The 25,035-nt window shown below is 57.1% G+C and overlaps 1 protein-coding gene across 4 annotated transcripts; it reads right to left on the bottom strand.

Moving 5' to 3' along the window:
* Window positions 1-165: 165 nt before the first annotated feature.
* TFCP2 (transcription factor CP2) lies at window positions 166-24,061 on the bottom strand. 4 transcript variants are annotated; one of them, XM_054051535.1, is made up of 15 exons: window positions 23,905-24,061; window positions 16,161-16,312; window positions 14,448-14,524; window positions 13,925-14,030; window positions 12,346-12,452; window positions 11,227-11,379; window positions 8,837-8,947; window positions 7,137-7,225; window positions 6,048-6,126; window positions 5,522-5,615; window positions 4,882-4,972; window positions 3,691-3,797; window positions 1,651-1,793; window positions 1,024-1,075; window positions 166-905 (listed from the first exon to the last, which is right to left on the bottom strand). In XM_054051535.1, exons 1-15 carry the CDS (start codon window positions 24,024-24,026, stop codon window positions 868-870), a joined length of 1,521 nt encoding a protein of 506 aa, XP_053907510.1. In that variant the 5' UTR covers window positions 24,027-24,061; the 3' UTR covers window positions 166-867. The 4 variants fall into 4 exon arrangements, with proteins under 4 accessions (XP_053907510.1, XP_053907511.1, XP_009559907.1 ...); XM_054051536.1 differs by having other exon boundaries at window positions 6,078-6,126; XM_009561612.2 differs by lacking the exon at window positions 23,905-24,061 and adding an exon at window positions 21,497-21,841.
* Window positions 24,062-25,035: the final 974 nt, after the last annotated feature.

The raw sequence follows: 25,035 nt of genomic DNA, 5'->3' as shown, positions 1-25,035 counted from the left end.
CGCTCCCCCTTGGCGCAGGCAGGGCTGTGCCAACACCAGGGCGGCTCTGGAGGCCGGGCAGAAGTCGAGGCAGCCAGCAGCCCTCCCTCCCACCTTTCAGTAGAGATCACCAAGGCTTTTTTCCTCCCCAAAACACCCAGAAAAGAATCCCACAGACCAGGCCAGTCAGCTATTTCTTTATCCAGCTCCGCTTCACTCCATGTTTTGCTCCAGCTTTACACACCCAAATCTGCATATAAAGCTCCCGGCGACCTTACGCCAAAGGACGGCGCCACATCTGACATCATTTTCCGGTGGGTGGAGAGGAGAAAAATGAAGTCACCACCTTTTTTCTAAGAGACGCGTTGTAATAGTAAAATGAAAGCTTCACAAAATCTTTTAGGAAAGCCCTCGTGCCCCCAGCTGCCGCTCCCCCAGCTCAGCACAGCGCTTGGTTGAGCTCCGCTCAAGCTCAATATCTGCCCAAAGCCCAACTGGCCTCGCTGGGCCACTGGAATTCATGTTTGCTTGCCAGTCTTTGAGCGCCACGGGAGCCGATGCCTCTCAGAGAAGCAGAGCACGCCGGCCTGGAGAAAGCCCTCATGCAGGTGGTAGGTCCCAAAAGCAAATTTCTCCTGCATGAGAGCGTGACCTGGTCACTCCAAGCCTCAGAGCTCCAGAAGTTCATCAACACATCACCATCGATGGCGACCAAACACCATCAGAGCAAGGAAGATCCCTACAAGAGAGACAACCGAGCAACCAGCAGCTCGGAGTCTTTCCAGAGGGTGTCCAGGTGCTTCCAGATCTCTGCTCCTGTCCTTGCGCTGGAAGCGAGGGGTCTGCGTGGGCACCGAGAGGCTCGCGGGCGCTCCTCTGCCTCCCCTCCTATTTTAGGATGATGTGGTAACCGTCATTGGTTTCGGCTGCAAAGCAAAAGCTCGTGAGGCACTCGTAACAGCAAACAAATCCACTGAGATGAGCGGATCGGACAAAAGAGAAGCACGGAAGGGGAAATACAAAACAGCCCAGACATTTACGCACCTTTCATGGTGTCCAGAACGAAACAGGATTCATCTTGGAAGTTCTGTATCATCTGAAAGAAGCCAGGAAAGCTGGCTCAGCCCGAGGCCGAACCCAAAGGCAGCGGAGGCTTCGAAGCTCCGAGTGAGGGCTTTGTGCGCTGCCATCCAGCCACGGGCACGGACCGCGAGTGCGGAAAGGGCTGGAAGCTGCTCAGGGAGGCAGGAAAGGCACTAAGCCAGAAATATTGATTCCCTCCTGCAGCTCTGCAGGTCTGAACCAGCAAACCAAGAGAGAAACCGCCGGATTCTGGGATGTGGGTCTGTAAGCAGAGTCCTCTCACAGCAATTCCCCATCCCGTTTACACAGCAGAGCTGGAAGGAATCTAAGCGTGACGGAGGGCGTGCAGGCAGCCTGGACCGGCTCCGGGAGAGCTGTTCATGCCCAAGAAACCTCACAGATTTAAGGGAGGTGCCCCCGGCAGCAAAGCAGCATCCCTAGACATTAATGATTAACTCCCAACCCGTCAGAAACCGGAGGCGACAGAGCAGAGGAGCCGTTCCCACAACCTCCAAAGAGCTCGGAGCCCGACCAGCCATGAACCAAGGGAAGCAATCCAGCGCGAGAGGCTGATATCGTGGTTGTTACCTCGTCACTGATGAGCACGTGTATCCCCGTCGGCCCCTGCTTGTAAATCTGGCTGATTTGTTGGGAAGAGATGCTGAAGAGCTGGGCCAGCTTCTCCGTCAGCTCCAACGCCGTCAGCTCCTCCAGGTAGATCGCGTGGTACACTGCGAGGAGAGAGAGATCACAGCCCGATGCCAAGCGCAGCATCTGGGAAAAGCAGAGACGGCTCAGCCGGTGCCACGCACACACCCAGAGCACGGATGCCAAGAGGAGCCGAACTGCCCGGCTCCTCCCTTCCCAAGCTGCTACATCTTCTTGCAAGTAAAATGTGATAGACCAAGAGGAAATGGCCTCAAGCTGCACCAGGGGAGGTTAGATTGGATATTGGGAAATATTCCTCCCCAGAAGAGGCTGCCCAGGGCGGTGGTGGAGTCCCCATCCCTGGAGGGGTTCAAAAGCCACGTGGCTGTGGCACTTGGGGACACCGTTTAGTAGGCATGGCGGGGTTGGCTCGATGGTTGAACTGGATGAGCTTAGAGGGCTTTTCCAACCTTAATGATCCCACGATTCTAACTCCTCACACAACTGAGTGGGCCCTAAGCTCCACCAGCGTCAGCGCTGCCGTGACTTGGCCACCATCAATGCCCTGCAACGCTCGCTCTGAATTTACGCAGCACTGCGCTCCTAAAAGCTTCTTTTTCTGCCGGCAGCAGCCGAGCAGCGCTTTGTATCATTACTGGCGGTTTTCAACCCCAGCAGGATGGAAACACCACCTTGGCATTTCCCCAGAGCTCCCACTCCCAGAAGCAGATCCTGGGGGGAAGCGAGAGGATCTGAATTGGATCAAGGAAAGGAAAGGACGAGCCGGTTGCTTCTGCACTTGCCGCTCCAGTCACAGAGACGGATAAGCCGGCGCCCGGCTGCTCCACAAATGTAGGTCACTCATTGTTGTCTGAGCAATGCTGGATTCTCACAGCAGCGATCGTTTGTCGGCTCCGAGCAGGCAACACACCGACAGTCAGAGCCCGCAGCCACCGTCGGGTGAGCAAGGAGGAAAATCCGCTGGGCAAATCGAAAGGGTTCGGCGAGTTTTTCCCGCACCCTTACGGCAGGAGAGCCTGCGCGGCTCTGTGGTTGGCGTAGAGCCTGCGTTAGGGCGTGAGTGAACTCAGGCGGGAGCTCACTGCCTGCTTGAAGCGAGGAGATGACAAAAACCAACACGGCACAGGAGCCAAAAGCCAAACCCATCGACCTCTGCAAGCTGCTGTGTGGACCCGGCAGACGCCGGCGTCACTCACAGCCCTGGTTACCACAGGGGTTTTTCACCGGGCGATGCTTGCCAGGAGCTTCAGCTCCGCGGGGATGGGATGAGGGTGGGGAGGCGAGAGGTGCTGAGCTCCCACGGGGAGCAGCAGCAGCGCCGGGAAGAGCCCCCACCACACTCCTGTTCGCTGAACCCCCCCCAGCTGTGACCTTGTCCCCCTGCACTCGGCGCTGGTGAGGCCACACCTCGAATCCTGGGGTCAGGTCTGGACCCCTCGCTCCAAGAAAGACCTTGAGGGGCTGGAGGACGTCTGGAGAAGGGAATGGAGCTGGAGAAGGGGCTGGAGAACAGGGGTTCTGCGAGCGGCTGAGGGACGTGGCGGGTTTTGGTCTGGAGGAGGCTGAGAGGAAACCTCATCGCTCTCTGTGGCTCCTGGAAAGGGGGTGCTGGGCTCTTCTCCCAAGGAACAAGGGATGGGATGAGAGGAAACGGCCTCAAGTTGTGCCAAGGGAGGGTTAGATTGGATAGTGAGAACAAATCCTTCACTGACAGAGCGGTGAAGCCCCGGCAGAAGCTGCCCACGGCGGTGGTGGAATCTCCATCCTTGAAGGAGTCAAAAAACCATGTGGTCGTGGCACTTGGGGATGTGGTTCGGTGGTCACGATTGGGGTTGGGCTGACAGTTGGACTGGATGAGCTTGGAGGGCTTTTCCAACCTTAATGATTCCCTGATTCCACGATTCCCGCAGCCCCGTTGGCCACAGCCCGAACCGCCCAGGAAGGTGATAGAACCCTTACCAAAAAACGTGCTGGTTCCCGTGTCCCCGTCCTCGTGTTTCTGCTGGAGGTCTCGCAGCTGCTGGGACTCCTGGCAGACGTAGATGGTCAACCTGGGCCTCACCATCCTGTGGGCAGAGCAGGGGCTAAATGACGGTTGCTACATAAGAGAGAATTTGTGGCCAAATTGCTGCAGAGGTGGCAAATCGCTGGGGTAGCTGCTAACGAGGAGATAAGGGTATATAAAGCCTCGCTTGGACATAGAAGGAGGTCGTTAGAGCACCCAAATGGAGACCGGGCCAGCAATTGTCTACAGGTGAACACCATCGGATTCGCTCAAGGACACCTTGAGCTGCCAACACTTTGCCATCACTTTTCCCTCCCCAGAATCCTCAGGAGAAGAGGAGATCAACGACCTCATCTTGGAAGCAAAACCACTGTGGTCGTCCCCACCTTGCTGAGGCAGCAAAGGGTTTTGCAAGGAAGGGATGAAGTTGGCATGAGGACAGGGTGTCCGCTGGCTCCGAGCGGCCGGCTGGCTCCCAAGGACCGAGGCGCCGCGGCTCAGGCCGGGCTCTGCTGGTAACGCTTCTCGTTCGGTCTCATTTTGCCGTGCGAACGCTGGCAGCGCCTCCCGTCCTTTGTGCCCTTCTCCCAGCACACCCACGTTCCCCCGCTATCTCCTAAGCCATCGAGACACTCCGTTAACCCTCTGGAATGCTTCCCACTGGCGCAGCTCGTGCTGCCCTGAACCAGACCCCCGTGCCGATGCCTCCCCAGACCTTCCCTCTGGGACACAGCCCAGCCCGTGCCACCCTGCCCAACTGCAGTGGCGCCTTCCGGAACACTCCAGCTCAGCCAGGAGAGCAGTGAAACCCCAGTTCCAGCTTCCACAGCGAAAGGAATATTCCCTTTCCAGAAGAGACTTCCACCAAGGAGCAGTTTAGAGTACTCTGGGTGGCGCTGGTTGATTGTGGCTTGGTTCTCCGACGCTCAAAGAGTGAGATCATTCCTAATGCTTCACTCCTGCATGGATTTTGTTCCCCAAATTATCTCTGGAGCAGCTGCTTTGCTGCCTACGTTATCAGATTTGATTGGAAGAGGTTCAGGAAGGCGAAGCAAACTCTGTTCTCTTGATGGCGAGAGCCAAACAGGCTGAACTGAAGGTAATTTACCCACCACTCAGGACTGGCTTTGGAGTAAACAACGTACCGGCCTTTCAGGGCGTTGAAGAGCCGGATGCCATCCGCAGGGCCGCAGATCTGGATCACGTCTTCCCTGGTCAGCTTCAGCAGGTCCGCACCTACAGGTTGAACAATCCAAAGGAGAAGAAGTCACACGATCCAGCTCGAAGAGCACAGCCGTGCAGCTCCCCCTTCTCTCATCCCATTCCCAAACTGCTCCTGCGAACCACCTTCCCCTGCTCCCTGCGGGAGGAATCCCTGGAAGTTCTTTTCCAGACTGGTTTTGCAAACGTTTCAGTACAACCCTGTGCCCCATTTCATCCTCGACAGCCGGCGATCCGGCGCCTCGGTGACCCTGGATAAGAGAAGCCATATCGCCAGGAGAGGAGAGGATGATAAACACCCAACGTTGCTTCGCACGCAGCGTTTTCCTTGGATCAGCATTCCTCAGCTCGTTTTAAGGTCGGAGGGCGCTGCGAGAAAGCACCACAGTCCTTTCTTTTTTGCCAGTTGAGAAAGAACGACCGCAGCGTTCAGAGAAGCCACGTTTGATGGTGTTAAGAGAAAAGATGGGGTTTTTCAACACAGGGATGACAGCATCGGGAGCAAAAGGAGGCTGAGTGCTCGGCACAGAGCGCGGCAGAGCCAGAAGGATTCTTGGAACCCACCTGAGAAGTTTCTGAATAGCCGAGAAAAGGTGGAGAAACGGTTCCGGTGCAGCCACTGCTGAGCCTCCTGGGGCGTGCTGGTGGGCAGGAGGTTCTGCAAGACAGGAGGAGAAGGGTCCCAAGCCTCAGCGGTGCCCTGTGAGCCATCCCAGGTCACCTCCGTCACTGTCGATAATCACAGTCTTAAAGCGAGACTCTGGTGAGCCGGGCTCGCAGCACACGGCCTGGACACGCTTGATTTAAAAGGTTTGGAAGGCAAGAAAGAGGTCGGAAGCGAAGGGAAAGCACAGCTGAAATCAAGGCAATAAGTAAAGGTCACAGCAAGCTAAAAAACACAGCTCCACTGCGTTGTATTGGGCATTTTTCACCCTGCCACCACTTTTTTAACTAAATAGGAGTCAAAAAGAAGTCAGAACTCCCCAAAGATGCTGAACTGGAGTGGTCTATTCCCCAGTAAACCCCAGCCCCGCCCCAGCCCTCCCCGCTTCCTCCCCATCCCGTTTGCTGGTCCGTGCGCCGTCCTTACCACAAGCACAAGCTCTGGGGTGTGACTTACATCTGCGATCGGAGCGGGTGGCTCGGGCTGGTGGTTTGGAGAGCCATTCCTGGGTGGGAAAAAGGGCAGAACACAAACTTAGCGCCGCTTCGCCCTCCCGGCGCAGGACGCCGGCAGGCAGGAGCCTCCACCATCCCAGAGCCAGAACGAAGATCACCACCATACGGGGACAGCAACACCGCTCAGCTCCAAGAGCTTCAGTTTGACTTTTTGGTATGGAAAGAGGCTCCAGGAAAGCTGGGGAAGGGCTCTTGATCAGGGAGAGGATGAGGGGGAACTGTTTTCAGGTGAAAAAGGAGAGATGAGATCTTAGGAAGAAAGGTTTTCCTGTGAAGGTGGGGAGGCAGTGGCCCAGGTTGCCCAGAGCAGTGGTGGTTGCCCCATCCCTGGAGGGGTTCCAGGCCAGGTTGGATGGGACTTGGAGCTCCTGATCCAGCGGGAGGTGTCCCTGCCCATGGCAGGGGGGTGGAGTTGGATGGGTTTTGAGGTCCCTTCTACCGTAAACCATTTTATGCTTTTTTTATTCTATGATTCTCCATTCCAAAGATCACTCAAGGGATGGTGGCATCAAACTTCCCATGATGCCTGGAGCCCTGCATTCAGTTCTGGAGTCCTCAGCAAGGGGAGGACATAGATCTGTTGGAGCGAGTCCAGAGGAGACTATGGAGATGATCTGAGGGCTGGAGAACCTCCCGTACAAGGCCAGGCTGGGACAGTTGGGGTTGTTCAACCTGGAGAGGAGAAGGCTGTGGGGAGACCTCAGAGCAGCTTCCAGTCCAGAAAGGGGCTCCAGGAAAGGTGGGGAGAGGACAAGGGGAACGGTTTTGAGTTGAAGGAGGGGAGATTGAGTGAGACCTTAGGAGAAATGTTTTTGCTGTGAGGGTGGGGAGGCCCTGGCCCAGGTTGCCCAGAGCAGCGTTCCTGCCCATGGCAGGAGGTTGGAACTGCCTGGGCTTTGAGGTCCCTTCCAAACCAAACCATTCCAGGATTCTATGATGACCCATCACCTCTCGGGCAAGGTGGAAAGCTCTAGCCAGGCAGCTTCTTGTCCGGACTCACCCTTCGCCAATGGAAAAACTGCTGTGGGAACTATTAAAGCCAGGGGATGGGGCGTTGTTGACGTATGTTATCTCCGGCCAAGGCGAACACTGGAAAGGAAAAACCAGAGGAGTCACAGGATTGCTCTGAACAAGTGCACGGATGCTCCAGAGCGAACGGTTTGCTGACCGACAGTCAACCATGACTCCAAATTAAAGAGTAAAGCCGGAGGTTGGAGGGCGGGAGCCGCGCCAGGGGCTGCAGGGGGGGCACCGAGCTTGAATTTAGGGAGTCTTCATCTCAAAAAGCCAAAAGTCATAAAGTGCAAACAAGTTTTCAGCTGAATGAGGGGCGATTGAGATGAGATCTTAGGCAGAAATGTTCTGCTGGGAGGGTGGGGAGGCCCTGGAACTCGGGTTGCTCAGAGCAGCGGTGGCTGCTCCATCCCTGGAGGTCTTCAAGGCCAGGTTGGATGGGGCTTTGGAGCCCCTGATCCAGTGGGAGGTGTCCCTGCCCATGGCAGGGGGGAACTGGAGGGACTTTGAGGTCCCTTCCAACTTAAACCATTCCATGATTAAACCCCTCCACCCATGAAGCCAAATGACACCATGGCTGCGGTTCTGCTGAATCCCATCTCTGGAGGGGTTCCAGGCCAGGTTGGATGGGGCTTTGGAGCCCCTGATCCTGTGGGAGGTGTCCCTGCCCATGGCAGGGGTGGAACTGGAGGGACTTTGAGGTCCCTTCCAACTTAAACCATTCCATGATTAAACCCCTCCACCCATGAAGCCAAATGACACCATGGCTGCGGTTCTGCTGAATCCCCATCCCTGGAGAGGTTCACGGCCAGGTTGGATGGGGCTTTGGAGCCCCTGATCCTGTGGGAGGTGTCCCTGCCCGTGGCAGAGGTGGAACTGGATGGGCTTTGAGGTCCCTTCCAACCCAACCCATTCCAGGATTCTATGAAGATGCAGGTGAGGACCAGGATCTCCATCCTGTGAAAGCCCCTCACCAGGATGGGTTGTCCCCACCAGCAGCTCTGCAGCAGCCAGAGCTGAGCATAGCAGGGATTTATGGCCCTGTCCTCCCTCTGACACCCAACGCTGCTGCCTCGGCGCCTTGTGGTGTCCCAGTGGGAGGTGTCCCTGCCCATGGCAGAGGGTGGGACTGGATGGGCTTTGAGTTCCCTTCCAACCCAACCTGTTCTGGGATTCTATGATGCTTCTGTAAGATCTGGGATCTAACCCATCGCTGGAACACACGGTGCCTGCCGGCCTCGGCACCTCCGTGCAGCGGATCAAGCCTCACCAGATGCTGCTGGGCACCCCCAAGCTCCCCCAGGGCAGGATGAGGGCTCCTCTTGGGGCTGCTCAGCACCAACCCCTCAGGTGATGGCATTTTAATGATGGACTCCCAATTCCCACCAGGAAAGAGCAGCGTTTTCTGCCAGCCTTGGGGCCAGCGAGGCGAAACGGGGCTTGCAGGCAAAGCTAAATATCTTTTATCAGATGCTCTCATCACTGGGGAAAACCCCATCACGTTTCCAGGCACCAGAGCCCTTTCCAGCTCCAGCAGGAGGGCGTCCAGGAGGGTTTGGATATCCTGGAGGAGACTCTCCACCTTCTCTGTTCCCATGCTCCGTCACGTTCAGGAGCAACCGGTTCCTCGCCAGCCGCCAAGCGGGCAAACCGGGCTTTGTTAAACCAACAGACCTCACCCCTCACCTCGGTCAGGATCGTCGTCTCGTAGGACGGCTGGTATTTCTCTTTCTCGTGAGGTGTTCGCTTCTCCATCTTCTCCCTGTCCGTCTTCTGCTTCCGATCAGCTCCTTTGGGCTGAAAAGGAAGACATTTCTGTTAGGACAACAGCGTGGAAGGGCACGTGGGACAGAGAAGCAAGAACCAGAGGAAGGGACTGATCCTTCCGCTCATCCCCCAAGGGCTTTACCGAGGGAAAAGCGGTGAGAATGTGCACAAGGATGGCAACAGCGTCCCTTCGGTAACAACCCCTGATCTACCCTAACGTGAGGCTCAGGACATCGCAACAAAGAGCCAAAACATTTTCCAGCAGAAATCTCCCGACAGCGCCAGCTCCCGATGTCGCACATCCACGCTGTGCCTTCCACCCCTTCTCCAGCCGCCGGGAGAGGTGGCATTTCCACGGCACAAACTGCACCAAACACGAGTGCGCTCAGTTATGGCCCTGCCTTTGCCACCACCTTGCAACGCCGCGTGCCGGGACCACTCCCAAAGCTCTCCTGGTGCTCCTCTTGGCAGAGCCCAAGAGAAATTCCCTTAGAATTTGGCTCTGGATGGTGTCCACATTTGCACGCGGAAGGGATTTGGCCTTGTTGGACCAACCCAGTTGCATGTCAGCAGGCAGATGCCACCAGAGCGGATGAGCGCATCAACGGCACCGCCGGGGAAGCTTTGGGACTGTAAATGGAGCCGGGAAGAGTCACGGGATCATGGAATCATTAAGGTTGGAAAAGCCTTCTAAGCACATCCAGTCCAACTGTCCGCACAAACGCACTGTGACCGCTGAGCCCTGTTCTCAAGGGCCACAGCCACGCGTCTTCTGAACCTCTCCAGGGATGAGGACTCCACCACTGCCCTGGGCAGCCTCTGCCAGGGCCCAATAACACTTTCCATGAAGGAATTTTTCCCAATATCCAACCTAACTCTCCCCAGGTGAAACTTGAGGCCATCTCCTTTCGTCCTGTCGCTTGGTCCTTGGGAGAAGAGCCCACCACCCACCTCACCACAACCTCCTTTCCAGGAGCTGCAGAGGGCGATGAGGTCTCCGCTCAGCCTCCTCTTCTCCAGACCAAAACCCCCTCAGGTCCCTCAGCTGCTCCCCTGGCGCTCCTGTTCTCCAGCCCCTTCCCCAGCTCCGTTCCCTTCTCCAAACGCCCTCCAGGTCTTTCTTGGAGTGAGGAACCCAGAACTGACCCCAGGATTCGAGGTGTGGCCTCACCAGCGCCGAGTGCAGGGGACGATCCCTTCCCTGCTCCGTTGGCCACCCCATGGCTGATCCAAGCCAGGGTGTTGGTGGCCTTCTTGGCCACCTGGGCCACTCCTGGCTCATGTTCAGCCGCTGTTGACCACCACCCCCAGGACCTTTTCCGCTGAGCAGTTTTCCAGCCGCTCTTCCCCAAGCCTGCAGTGTTGCCTGGGGTTGTCGTGACTCAAGCGCAGGATTGGCCTTGTGCAAAGCCATCCCATCGTCCTCGGCTCAGAGATCCAGCGATGGATCCCAGTTTCTGCCATCTATGCACTGCTCTTATCTTTCCACGGTTGATGCTACCGCGCCTGGCAGGGAGGAAGGATCTGTGCTCTGGGTACGAGGTCTTCACGTTCCCAGCTTTGAGGGGCAGAAAGGGAAGAGCAGGGTGGAAGCCCAAATGGCATTAACCCGGCAAAGATGCCCTGCGGCAAACGGATCTCGCGCAGGGAAACACACACATGGTGTTGAGTCTTTGGCCCAAGCAGTGGCCCTGAGCCCACGGGAGCAGCTGCCTCAGAGCAGGAGAGAAACCCAAGAGCATTGGGGACCACTGTGCCCTTCAGCTGCTTCGGGTTTGTTTGGTTCAAGGTCAGAGCCAAACGCCATCCCCACCTCCCATTGGATCAGGGGCTCCAAGCCCCATCCAACCTGGCCTTGAACCCCTCCAGAGATGGGACAGCCATGATTTCTCTGAGCAACCCGAGTTCCAGCCTCTGGCAGACAGACCATCGGATGCAGATGGACCATCGGATGCCCATGGACCGTCGGATGCAGGCACTGATAAGGTGAGGAGTTCAGTTGGACACTGGAGCTCCCTGAAGGATCTCCCAAGTTCATAAACTCAAGACTAAAGGCGGGAGGTTTGAGGCCACCCAACCTGTGCTCTCTCTCTTGTTCTTGGCTCACGGGTTTTGGAGCCTCAATGCCATCCAGACTCGATCGACAGAGAGAAAACAGGGAGAGAGGAGCAACACAACCACCGAGAGCCCTTTGGAAGGCAACCCCAGCACCATCCCGCACGCAGGACGTTCTCTGGGCTGCAGCGTGGATCAGGATGGACTCCCAGCGTGTTTCCAAGTGGGAAAAGACCACCAGTGGGCCAAGGTACCTTGAAGACCTTGATCTGGCAGCTGGCGGAGTGCAGGTGCTCCGTGTACTCTCCATTCTCGTTCTCCTTGAACGTGTCTATCTGGACCCGGAAAGGCACCCCCTTCTCTCCTCCGTGCTTCCGCATGGTGAACTCCGTGCTGATGCAGTGAACCTGGGCAAGGAAGGCATCCTGTCGCTAGGAATTCGGATGGGTTTGACCGACCGCAGGCTGCCCACTCCCTTCCTGGGATCCAGGACAGAGCCCATGGAAGGGCAGCCCGGTGAGAAGGACGAAAACACACAGCTGGGGAAGGATCACACCGGGTTCCCCAATGCTGTGGAGTTAAGGGAACGCCACAGCCATGTTCTCCCAACACGTTTTCCAACCTCTTAATGTTATGAGCAAGACCCGACCAGCAATCATGGAATAATTTAGGTTGGAAGGAAACCTTCCAGTTCCACCCCCTGCTACGGGCAGGGACACCTCCCACTGGATCCGGTTGCTCCAAGCCCCATCCAACCTGGCCTTGAACCCCTCCAGGGATGGGGATTCAGCAGAACCGGAGCCATGGTGTCATTTGGCTTCATGGGTGGAGGGGTTTAATCATGGAATGGTTTAAGTTGGAAGGGACCTCAAAGTCCCTTCAGTTCCCCCCCTGCCATGGGTAGGGACACCTCCCACTGGATCAGGGGCTCCAAGCCCCATCCAACCTGGCCTGGAACCCCTCCAGGGATGGGGCAGTCCCCACTGCTCTGGGCAATCTGTTCCAGGGCCTCCCCACCCTCCCAGGAGAACATTTCTTCCCAAGATCTCATCTCAATCTGCCCTCTTTCAGATCAAAGCCGTTCCCTCCTTGTCCTCTTCCCGTCCTTCCTGATCAGGAACCCCTCCCCAACTTTCCTGGAGCCCCTTCCAGACTGGGCTTCCTTTCATCCTCTTCTCCAGGATGAACAACGCCAACCCTCTCAGCCTGTCCTCATACAGGAGGTTCTCCAGCCAACATCCTTCCACCAGCACAGCATCCGGCTGCTATTTCAGAGCTCTGAGACAAACTCGCATCTCTTTCTCCCTTGGAAAACTTTTCTTTCTTCCCCTGGGCTCTCGCACACCAGTGGTTTTCCGTTTGGCCTCTCTCACCTGGATGAACACCGACGTTCTCTTTGAAGGATCCCACAGGAACTCCACCGTGTTCAGCTGCGTTGGGTTTGCTCTCGGGTCGATGATGCCCACAGACATCGGGATATCTGTAGAGGGATGCACGGAGAATGGGCTGTGGTTTGCAGGAAGAGATTCACAGGGAACACAGGGAAGAACCAACCACATCTCTAAAACCATGGAATGACAGCACTTTGTCCCGTGAAGTCCTGGGACTGGGAGCCGTTTGGAGGCACTGCAGGCGGAAAGGTGCTGCCGTGGGGACTCATACAATCATAGAATAGTTCGGGTTGAAAGGGACCTTAAAGATCATCCAGTTCCAACTCCCTGCCATGGGCAGGGACATCCCACTGCATCAGGCTGCCCAAGGCCCATCCAACCTGGCCTTGAACACCTCCAGGGATGGAGCAGCCACCACTTCTCCAGGAAACCTGTTCCAGTATCTCACCACTCTCATTGTGAAGAAATTCCTCCTAAATCCAGTCTAAATCTGCCCCTCTCCAGTTCATCCCCGTTCCCCCTCATCCTATCCCCACCAGCCTTTGCGAACAGCCCCTCTCCAGCTTTCTTGGAGCCCCTTCAGGTCGCTAGAAGGTTGCTAGAAGGTCTCCTCAGAGCCTTCTCTTCTCCAGGCTGAACAACTCTCTCAGCCTGTCCTCATATGGAGGGTGCTCCAGCCCTGGATCATCTCTGTAGCCCTCCTCTGGACCCACTCCAACAGCTCCAGATCCTTCTTACGTTGAGGATTCCAGAACTGGACACAACACTCCAGATGAGGTCTCACAAGACAGGAATAGAGGGACAGAATCCCCTCCCTCGACCTACTGGCCATGTTTCTTTGGATGCAGCCCAGGATATGGTTGGCCTTCTGGGCTGTGAGCACACACTGTTGGCTCACGTTGAGCTTCTCATCAACCAGCACCCCAAGTTCTTCTCTGCAGGGCTGCTCTCAATCACATCATCTCCCATTGAGTACTGAAAAGGCGGATTGCCCCGACCCAGCTGTAGGACATTGCCCTTGGCCTTGTTGAACCCCATGAGGTTCTCCCAGCCCCACTTCTCCAGCCTGTCCAGCTCCCTCTGGATGACATCCCGTCCTTCTGGTGTGGCAACTGCACCACTCATCTTGGTGTCATCTGCAAACTTGCTGAGGATGCCCTCAACCTCGCTGTCCATATCATTGATAAAGATATTGAACAGCACCGGTCCCAGTACGGACCCCTGAGGGACACCACTCGTCACGGATCTCCATCTGGACTTTGAGCCCTTGACCACTACTCTTTGAATCCAACCATCCAATCAGTTTCTTATCCACAGTACCGTCCACCCATCAAATCCACATCTCTCCAACTGAGAGAGAAGGATGTCATGGGGGACCGTGTCAAAGGCTTTACAGAAGTCCAGACAGATCCCATCCGTCGCTTTCCCGGTGTCCACTGCTGTGGTTACCCCATCCGAGAAAGCCACTGAGTTGGTCAGACAGGATTTGCCGCTGGTGAAGCCGCGCTGGCTGCCGTTAATCACCTCCCGGTCCTCCATGGGCTTTAGCACATGGACTCACCTATGTCCAGAATCCTGTCTCCAGGCCGGTTCCACCGCCAGCCCTCCAGCTGCTGATGCTCCGTGTACTGCAGCCGCCGGTCATGGAACACCACCCGGAATATGCTCTAACGGGGAGAAACAATCAGCACAGGGAGCTGCCGCAGGAAATCTTCACGCCGTGAGGCATTTCCCGGTGCAAGGAGAGGGGCTGGGATGGGGAGCAGAGGAACGTGCCGGCTCCGCCAAGAGCCAAAGCAACCCCAGATGGACCCTTGGGAAAGAAACACGGGGGATGCCGCTCATCCTTCCCGAGCACGAAGCCATCAGGATGGGTTGGATGCCATGTGCTACGCTGGTCTCAATGCGGTGGGAGAAGGGAAAAGGGAAAACACCCTCCAGCCAAGCCAGAGCCATTCCCTGCGGGCCCTCAAGGAGATGCTACATCGCAGAGACGGCACACGGATGCAGGATGAGACATCGCTTGCTGCTCCCCAAGCAGAGCACGGCCCCAACCCCACACGCTACCCCTGCTCTCCGCTTACCTTTACCAGCTTCCCATTGATCTCCGGCAACTCCCCGATCTTCCTGTTGTCCAGCATCCGGATTTCATAGGACTGGCCTAAGGGAGAGGAGGCAAGGACACCTCAGTCAGCTGGGACAGACCTTCACTGCCACCCTCCCCTGGCACCAACAGCCACACCAGCTGTGCTGCATCTGAGTGGGGGTCATAGAAGCCTGGGATGGGTTGGGCTGGAAGGGACCTCAAAGCCCATCCAGTTCCACCCTCTGCCATGGGCAGGGACACCTCCCACTGGATCAGGGGCTCCAAGGCCCATCCAACCTGGCCTTGAACCCCTCCAGGGATGGGGCAGTCACCACTGCTCTGGGCAACCTGGGCCAGGACCTCCCCATCCTCACAGGAGAACATTTCTTCCTAAGATCTCCTCTCAATTGCAGCTCAAAACCCTTCCTTCACATCTTATCTGTGCCCTCCCTGATCCAGAGCCCCTCCCCAGCTTTCCTGGAGCCCCTTTCCAGACCAGAAGCTGCTCTAAGGTCTCCCCACAGCCTTCTCTTCTCCAGGATGAACAACCCCAACTCTCTCAGCCTGTCCTCATACAGGAGGTTCTCCAGCCCTCAGATCATCTGCGTGTCCTCCTCTGGACTCGCTCCAACAGCTCCATGTCCTTCCTGTGCTGAGGACTCCAGAACTGCACACAGGGCTCCAGGTGGGGTCTCACCAGAGTGGAGCAGAGGGGCAGAATCCCCTCTTTCCCTGATGGTCCTTTGGACACAGCCCAGGATACGGTTCCTTTCTGAGCCACTGGAGCCAAAGCTTTCATCCCCCTCTCCAGGAAGAGGCAAATCCACCCTTCCTGCAGCCGTACTTTTCAAGAATTCCATATCACCCCAAGGTTAAGAACAGGGGAGGAATAGACAACATGAGTTTCATCTGCCTTTGTTCACCAACCCTCATCTTCCAGTTTGCTCGACAGCCTGAACCTGCACAACACCAGCTGTGGAGCGCTCGGCACGGATACGGAAACACCATAAGGCTCCACGAGGGTTTGAACAAGGTGAACTCCCATAAGTGACTCTTTGCCGTACGCTGAGGCAAAGGAAACAGTGCTTCCAAATAGGAGCAACCTGGGGTTATGTTTCTTGAACCCATTGCATTTGGCCATGAGCTCTGGGAGGATGAAATCATAGAATCATGGAATGGGTTGGGTTGGGTTAGGTTGGGTTGGGTTGGGTTGAGTTGGGTTGGGTTGGGTTGGGTTGGGTTGGGTTGGGTTAGGTTGAGTTGGGTTGGGTTGGGTTGGGTTGGGTTGGGTTAGGTTGAGTTGGGTTGGGTTGGGTTAGGTTGGGTTGAGTTGGGTTGGGTTGGGTTAGGTTGGGTTGGGTTGGAAGGGATGTCAAAGCCCATCCAGTCCCACCCCCATGGGCAGGGACACCTCCCGCTGGATCAGGGGCTCCGAGACCCATCCAACCTGGCCTTGAACCCCTCCAGGGATGGGGTGGCCACCACTTCTCTGCACAACCTGGGCCAGTGCCTCCCCACCCTCCCAGGAGAAGATTTCATCCTCACATCTCATTCCATCTCCCCTCTTTCAGCTCAAAACCGTTTCCCTCATCCTATCCCTCCTTGATCGCGAGCCATCAAGGAACTTATCATTCCCAAGGGGAACTTTCCAAAGGCAAGATTTGATTTCTCAGGGGGTTTACGGAGGTGCAGAGGACACAGGGCCACCCACCTTGGTTGAGATAAGTGAGTGTCTCGTCGTGGAGCTTGACGGCCGGGGAAGTGGCGGCACACAGCACATACTGGAAGGGCAGGATTTTGTTCTCGTTTTCCGGAGGCAAATTGGATTCTTCCTGCTTGAAGATGGGCAGCGCAAGGACGTCGCTGCAAAGAGATTTATCAGACAGGTTGGGTTCAGCTCCAGATTCAGAGAGATGATAAGTTTGGCACCGAGTTCCTCCTCCCGGGAAGAGCTTGGACCTTTTCGTAGTTACCCTGCAAACCCAACATCTCCCTGAAGAACCCCAACAGGGCATCCGAGTGGAGTGAGCAGCCCAGAGAGAAGACCCTGCTCTTATGATAGAACCATGGAATCATGGCATGGTTTGAGTTGGAGGGAACCTCGAAGCCCATCCAGCTCCAAACCCCTGCCGCGGGCAGGGATGCTCACTGGATCAAGAGGCTCCAAGGCCCATCCAACCTGAACTTGGACACCTCCAGGGATGGGGCAGCCACAGCCACCACTTCTCCTGGCATGGCGGCAGCAGGAGGGGGACTCGAAGCTCTCCCCGAACCCTCAAACCTATCTCAGACCCAAACCTACGTGTGTTTTGAACCCCTTCAGAGTTCGGGACTCCACCACTGCCCTGGGCAACCTCTGCCAGGGCTGGAGAACCCTTTCCATGAAGGAACTTTCCCCAGTATCCAACCTAACCCTCTCCCTGGTGCAACTTGAGGCCATTTCTTCTCGTCCTATTGCTTCTTCCTCGGGAGAAGATTTCAACCGCTGTCTGGCTCCGACCTCTTTTCCAGGAGCTGAGGAGAGCGATGAGGTCTCCCCTCAGCCTCCTCTTCTCCAGACCAAATCCCCCACAGGTCCCTCAGCCTCTCCCACAGCCTCTGTTCTCCAGACCCTTCCCCAGCTCCGTTCCCTTCTCCGGATGCGCTCCAGCCCCTCAAGGTCTTTCTTGGAGTGAGGAACCCAAAAGTGACCCAGGATTCGAGGTGTGGCCTCACCAGTGCCGAGTGCAGGGGACGATGGCCACCCCAGGGCAGATCCGAGCCAGGATGCTGGTGGCCTTCTTGGCCACTTGGGCTCATCTTCAGCCCCTGTTGATCACCACCCTCAGGGCCTTTTCCCGGGGCAGTTTTCCAGCCGCTCCCACCAAGCCTGGAGCGTTGCCTGGGGCTGTTGTGACCCAAGTGCAGGATCTGGCACTTGGCCTTGTGGAAACCCATCCCGTTGGGCCTGGCCACGGATCCAGCCGGTCCCGATCCCTCTGTAGACCCGTCCTGCCTCTATCCATGGATCCAGCCTGTCCCGATCCCTCTGTAGATCCTTCCTGCCCTCCATCCATGGATCCAGCCTGTCCTGATCCCTCTGAAGACCCTTCCTGCCTTTATCCATGGATCCAGCCCGTTCCAATCCCTCTGCAGACCTTTCCTACCCTCCATCCATGGATCCAGCCTGTCCTGATCTCTCTGTAGGCCCTTCCTGCCCTCCATCCATGGATCCAGCCTGTCCTGATCCCTCTGTAGAGCCTTTCCTACCCTCCATCCATGGATCCAGCCTGTCCTGATCCCTCTGTAGATCCTTCCTGCCCTCTATCCATGGATCCAGCCTGTCCTGATCCCTCTGTAGATCCTTCCTGCCCTCCATCCATGGATCCAGCCTGTCCTGATCCCTCTGTAGATCCTTCCTGCCCTCCATCCATGGATCCAGCCTGTCCTGATCCCTCTGTAGATCCTTCCTGCCCTCCATCCATGGATCCAGCCTGTCCCGATCCCTCTGTAGATCCTTCCTGCCCTCCATCCATGGATCCAGCCTCTCCCGATCCCTCTGTAGATCCTTCCTGCCCTCCATCCATGGATCCAGCCTCTCCCGATCCCTCTGTAGATCCTTCCTGCCCTCCATCCATGGATCCAGCCTCTCCCGATCCCTCTGTAGATCCTTCCTGCCCTCCATCCATGGATCCAGCCTGTCCCGATCCCTCTGTAGACCCTTCCTGCCCTCCATCCATGGATCCAGCCTGTCCTGATCCCTCTGTAGATCCTTCCTGCCCTCCATCCATGGATCCAGCCTGTCCCGATCCTTCTGTAGATCCTTCCTGCCCTCCATCCATGGATCCAGCCTGTCCCGATCTCTCTGTGGATCCTTCCTGCCCTCCATCCATGGATCCAGCCTGTCCCGATCCCTCTGTAGATCCTTCCTGCCCTCCATCCATGGATCCAGCCTGTCCCGATCCCTCTGTAGATCCTTCCTGCCCTCCATCCATGGATCCAGCCTGTCCCGATCCCTCTGTAGATCCTTCCTGCCCTCCATCCATGGATCCAGCCTGTCCCGATCCCTCTGCAGACCTTTCCTACCCTCCAGCCGCTCCACACTCCCACCCACCTTGGTGTCATCTCCAAACCGACCGCGGCAGCACTCAATCCCCTCACCCAGATCGTTGATGAAGGCACTGAACACAACTGGACCCAACCCTGAGCTCCACCACAGATACTCCTCTGGAAGTCGCCTCTCCGTGGCTGTTCTGAGCCGTAACGATGGCCAAGAGCCATCACTCCATGGGGCACAAACTGGAGCACCTTCCCGTCCATCCGCCGGAGCAGAGGTCGGAGCAGAGCCGGGGATGAACCGCTGCCTCACAGAAGGGGTTAAATCAGCTGTTTTTTCTTTAGTTGAACATTAAGAACCTTTCCCAAGGAAAAACTGGACTTACCCAGCCGAACGCTGGCTCCCACCCTAGCAGGGCTTTTAACCCTTTGCTCTCAGGAGACCACAACCTCACCCTTCCTTCTGCCCAGCCCTGCTTCCCACCTCCCAGCAGATCCCGAACCTCCAACTCCAGCTCCTGGGACACCGCCGACTCGGCATCAAACCCCACGTACGCAACGAGACAAATCCCACAGCCACGGGATGAACATCCTCCAGCTCCTCCCGCGATGGGATACGGCCCACGCAGGCTGCCGAGGCAAAGCACGGATATCCGCGTCTCTTGCAGGGAAGGACCAGGATGGAGAAGACTTGCACACAAGCCCAGCGCCCAGACAGACGGGGAATTAACCTAACGGCTGCGCCCGGCACAAATCCCCTGACAGCCAGAGGAACACAGGATCATTGAAGCCTGGAATGGGTTGGGTTGGAAGGGACACCAAAGCTCATCCAGTCCCACCTCTGCCATGGGCAGGGACACCTCCCACTGGATCAGGGGCTCCAAGAACCATCCAACCTGGCCTTGAACCCCTCCAGGGATGGGGCAGCCACCACTGCTCTGGGCAACCTGTTCCGGGGCCTCCCCATCCTCCCAGGAGAACATTTCTTCCCAAGATCTCATCTCAATCTCCCCTCTTTCAGATCAAAGCCGTTCTCCCCTTGTCCTCTTCCTGTCCTTCCTGATCAGGAACCCCTCCCCAGCTTTCCTGGAGCCCCTTCCAGACTGGAAGCTCCTCTGAGGTCTCCCCACAGACTTCTCAAGGATGAACAACCCCAACTCTCTCAGCCTGTCCTCATACAGGAGGTTCTCCAGCCCTCGGATCATCTGCGTGGCCTCCTCTGGACTCGCTCCAACAGATCCATCTCCTTCTTATGTTGGGGACTCCACAACTGGACACAGGGCTCCAGGTGGGGTCTCACCAGAGCGGAGCAGAGGGGCAGAATCCCCTCTCTCCCTGCTGGTCCCACAGCTTTGGATGCAGCCCAGGACATGGTCTTTGGGCTGTGGGTGCACTTTGCCGGCTCCTGTGGAGCTTCTCCCCCAGCCCCCCAAGTCCTTCTCCTCAGGGCTGCTCCCAATCGATCCTCTGCCCAGCCTGGATTTGTGCTTGGGATTGCCCGGACCAAGGAGCAGGACCTTGCCCTTGTTGAACCTCACGAGGTCCACACAACCCCACCTCCCCAGCCTGTCCAGGTCCCTCTGGATCCATCCCTTCTCTCCATCGCTTTGACCACACCACACAGCTTGACGTCATCGGCAAACTTGCTGAAGGTGCCCTCAATCATAGAATCATTTGGTTGGAAAAGACCTTAGAGGTCATCAGCTCCAACCGTACCTGTCTACTACTAATCCAGGTCTCCACGCCACTTATCTACCCGTCTTCTAAACCCTTCCAGGGATGGGGACTCCAGCACCTTCCTGGGCAGCCCCTGCCACTGCCTGAGAACCCTTGCGGTGAAGAAACTGCTCCTGATGTCCAATCTAAACTTCCCCTGACGTAGCTCGAGGCCATTCCCTCTTGTCCCATCACCTCTCGCTTGGGAGAAGAGACCACCACCCAATCTTTGTCTGTGACAAAGATGTTAAGGATGAGGAGGAGACCATCTGTGAGCTCCCTGCACGGAGAGCCGTCACGTTGTCATCCTCATCCCGGCGTTCCTGTGCTCCTCCCAGAGCTCTGGAGCGATGTGTGAACCAGGCTGCTCTGCAGAGCTCCAGAAGCCCCAAACGGACACCAACTCCACTCAAGATTCCAATTAATCAGGAATAATCACCACTTAAACGACGTTTGCTTTGGAGAAGCGATGCCACCGCTCCACAGGCTGATGGAGCATTGCTGCGGGGAGCGATCCTTTGCCGGGAATGCCAGTTGCTTGGATGCCGCCGGCACCCTTCCAAGCTGCAGCGCACAGGTTCTGGGTCAACTTTGCCCACTAAAAGTTGAATCCTGATCCAGATGACGTGGTTAGAAACCAGCAGCTCCTGGTGGTGTGTCTCCACAACAGCTCCAGGCGAAGGACGCCCTTGGCCACCAGCGTGGAACTGAACGGAATGGAACATCACAGCCAGCGCTAAGGTGGCGGCACAGGAGGTGCTCGGCAATTCCACCTCCTGTCCATCTCCTGCCTCACCATCACCGCTGCCTTCAGGAGAAGTTGTTTTCCAGGCACTTTGGGGTTCCTCAGGTCCTGACAGCCCAAGAGCAAAACCCTACAACACCCTCAGGACACGCCTGGCCAAACCCAGATGGTCATTCATTGGACAACTTCCCTTGTGGTCCTGCCTGCTCCAAAGGCACCTGGAGAAGCTCCTGGAATGCCGGCGTGACACCTCCCTTTAAAAACAAGGACATTTTCACCGTGCAATTTAACAGAGATTGTGGAAAGACCCTCAGCCCTCCAGTTCCACCTCTGTCTCCTGGAAAAGAGGGGAAAAAAGTCATTCCAGAAGAACTCTGTGGATGGAAGCACGCGGCCAACACCCAGCGACTGCCTCCAAAGCCACCTCTGCTCTCCAGAACTCCTAATTCCAGGGAACAAGAGGAACACCAAGAATTTTGGTGCCTTAACACAGCACAATCCCACCGGGCAGCTCCAAGGAGAAGCAGCTCTGGTCACCCACCACCACCTACCAGCGAGCGCTTCCGAGGGAATAACGTGCCTCTTCCATTGGGAAACGGGACGGAAGCAGAAAACATGGAAAAAACCTAATCACGCTCCAAGCCCCGTCGAGACCTTTCCTCCTTCCCGTGGCACGGGAGAAATGTCAATGCCCGGGCGGGAAGGTCGGCAGGAGAACCTATTTACGGGAACGCAGGGCAGGAGAAGTCTTCCAAAAAGAGAATCGGGTTTCAGAGGATGAGCGAATCCCGGGAGCGGGACGGGCACTGCCACCTGATCCTGGCAGCGGGCAGGGAGAGCTTTGGGAAGGTTCTCCTCATCCCTGGAAGGAAAGAGGTTGGATGAGCAGAGCTGCTCTTCTACTTTCCCTGGAGAGGTGTCGCTTCCCAGTTTTTTTTGTTGTTGGCAATCACCCAGGAGGGCAGTTTTAATCCAGTCACCATTCCTAAACTCAGATCCCTCAGGAAGCCCAGTCCGTCCCCGAGGCCTCCTCCAGCGTTGGGGCAGCTCATGGACACCGCTGGAGATCTATCCGAACTTTTTCCAGCTGCTGGGAAAACCAGAACACCTCCCTCCGACTTCACACCTCCACACCAGCGTTCCCGGAGCAGCACGGCAGCCTTTCTCCCGGCTCCCCACGCCGCTTCTCACCCGCGGAGCTCAGCCCCAACCTCCGGAGCGTTCCTCACCACTCCTGGTTGGGATCCACCTCCTCCTCCTCCTCACTTCCAGGGGTGGAAACAAGCGGAACCAGAGTCACATTCGAACTAATAATGCGTTCGCACCGAGGTTAGCGCTCTCGTAGGCGGCACCGGATTTGCGCCAGACCAGGACGGAGCCAATTCATGAAGGATGGTGGTGGGGATGAAGGATGGGAACGCGTGGTTGCTCGCAGACTGACTCGGTGTCTCCTCACTCCCACTCAACACCTCATCCATGGGCTGCGCATCCTTCTTGCAACTCACACAACCAGAAACGAGGTGTTCCCGGGCTTGGAATGCCGAGCAGGACAGAGCGTTTGGCCTCAGCAGGATGGGGAGGAAGAGCCAAGAGGTTGGGACCCAACTCTGGAGCACACGGCGCAATACTTGTGCGATACGGTTTGAGCATCACCGGTCCCGATGCCGATTGCTGCGCTCCCAGATGGGGCGTTTGACCCCGTGGGGAATGGGTTCCTCTCCTTCGTTCCCAGTTTAGCTCAGTCAGGAGGAAGGAGCTGGTCTGATCCAAAAAACCACCGAGGTGTTCCTCCGGGATGGAGATTAATTAGAGCAAAGCTTGCTTCTGGAGCAATTAAGACACGCAGCACAAAGCCCGAGCTACCGGCCCCACGCTCCTTAGCAGTGGAGGAGATGGCCAGATCCCCCATTGGATGAGTTTGAAGATACGAGGAGACCCAAGGAGTGCCACCAAAGCTCCCCATCACCACACCCTTGAGTGCCTCCACCCTCTGAACCAGCCGCCCTGCAAGCCCTGCGCCGCAGCCACGGCTCCATCTCAACGGCAAGTGGCCACCACCACCTCTCAGGGCCGGCGCGTGAGCCGAGCGCTCAGCTCCCTCAGGAACCGATCCTTATGCGATGCGACCGCCGCTCAACGCGATGGTGAGCAGCTCGGTCCTCATCTCCAGGGGCATTTCATAGAATCCTGGAATGGGTTGGGTGGGAAGGGACCTCAAAGCCCACCCAGTTCCAACACTCTGAGATGGGCAGGGACACCTCCCGCTGGATCAGGGGCTCCAAAGCCCCATCCAACCTGGCCTGGAACCCCTCCAGGGATGGGGATTCAGCAGAACCGCTGCCATCGCGTCTCTTGGCTTCATGGGTTGAGGGGTTTATTCATAGAATGGGTTGGGTTGGAAGGGACCTCAAAGCCCATCCAGATCCACCTCTGTCACGAGCAGGGACACCTCCCACTGGATCAGGGGCTCCAAAGCCCCATCCAACCTGGCCTGGAACCCCTCCAGGGATGGAGCAGCCACTGCTTCTCTGGGTGACCTCCACCCTCATAGCAAAACATCTCATCCAAACCTCAAAGATCAATTTGATCATCTGATCAAAACCTCCAGATCTCATCTCAATCTCCCCTCTTTCCGCTCAAAACCGTTCCCCCTCGTCGCCTCCCTGCACCCCCTGATCAAGAGCCCCTCCACAGCCTTCCTGAAGCCTCATCTCATCCAGGAGGTTCTCCAGCCCTCGCATCATCTCCATGACCTCTTCTGGACTCCAACAGCTCCAGCTCTGAGGAACACCGCGCTCTAAGTTGGATCTCACCGGAGCGGAGTGTAGAGGCGCACAATCCCCTCCTTCCTCCTACTGCTCATTTTGGGGGGGTTCTTTCCTGAGCCGGAACCCCGTCGGGAGTTCCGCCGCAATCCCGGAGCGCGGGATGGATGCGTCGGTCGGCGTTGCCCACGTACCTCATGCTGTAGGCGCCGGCGCCCAGCTCCTGCCCGATGCCCGACAGGCTGGCGTCGAAGTCCTGCACCAACCCCGACTCGATCACCTCGTCGGCCAACGGCAGCTTCAGCGCCCACGCCATGCCGGCGCGCCTGCCGCGATGTTGGGGTACGGGGGGTCGGGAGCCCTGCCCGGAGCGCCGCTCACACCCCGACCGGCACACGGGAACGCTCAGCCCTCTCCCTGCTCAGCCCTCTCCCCGCTCAGCCCTCTCCCTGCTCAGCCCCCCAACTTCTTGGGGTCCCCTGCTTTAGGCAGGGGGGGAGAACTTGGGGACCCCCAATCCCTTTAGGGTTCTCTCCAACAGCCCCGCAAAGGGCTTCACTCTCTATGGATCATTGATTCCCGCAGTCCCATCTGAAGGCGCTGCACCCCTCAGGACCCCAAACTGTGTACCCCCAAAGTCCTGCAGCCTGGGGACCCCCAAAAAGCTCTGCACCCCTACTCAGTCCTCAAGAGCTCTGCACCCCCCCAGGACCCTCAAAGCTGCTCACGCTCCTCTGAGGCTGCAAAAGACTATAACCCCAAGGCTGCACCCCTAAAATGTGCACCCCCAAAACTCTGCACCCCCAAACTGTGCACCCCCTAAAGTCTGCACCCCGAGACCCTCAAACCATGCACTCCCAATGCTCTGCACCCGTCCTACAGACTGCACTCCTGGGACCCCCAAATGGTGCACCCCCAAAGCCCTGCACCCCCAAACTATGCACCCCCTAAAGTCTGCACCCCGAGACCTTCAAACCATGCACCCCCAATGCTCTGCAACCGTCCTACAGACTGCACTCCTGGGACCCCCAAATCGTGCACCCCCAAAGCTCTGCACCCCCAAAGCTTTGCAGCCCTGGGACCCCCAAATTCAGCACCCCCAGAGCTCTGCACCCCGGGGACCCCCAAATCCTGTACCCCCAGAGCTCTGTGCTCCTAAAGCTCTGCACTCTAAAGCTCTGCACCCCTGGGATCCCCAAATCCTGCACCCTCAGAGCTCTGCACCCCCAGAGCTCTGCAGCCCCAAAGCTCTGCACCCCGGCGACCCCCAAATTCTGCACCCCCAGAGCTCTGCACCTCCAGAGCTCTGCACCCCCAAAGCTCTG

Source organism: Cuculus canorus, chromosome 29, assembly GCF_017976375.1.
Source record: "Cuculus canorus isolate bCucCan1 chromosome 29, bCucCan1.pri, whole genome shotgun sequence".
In the NCBI taxonomy this organism is placed as follows: Eukaryota; Metazoa; Chordata; class Aves; order Cuculiformes; family Cuculidae; genus Cuculus; species Cuculus canorus.
The sequence above is the reverse complement of the archived record's forward strand: the minus strand, read 5'-3'. Positions and strand labels throughout refer to the sequence as shown.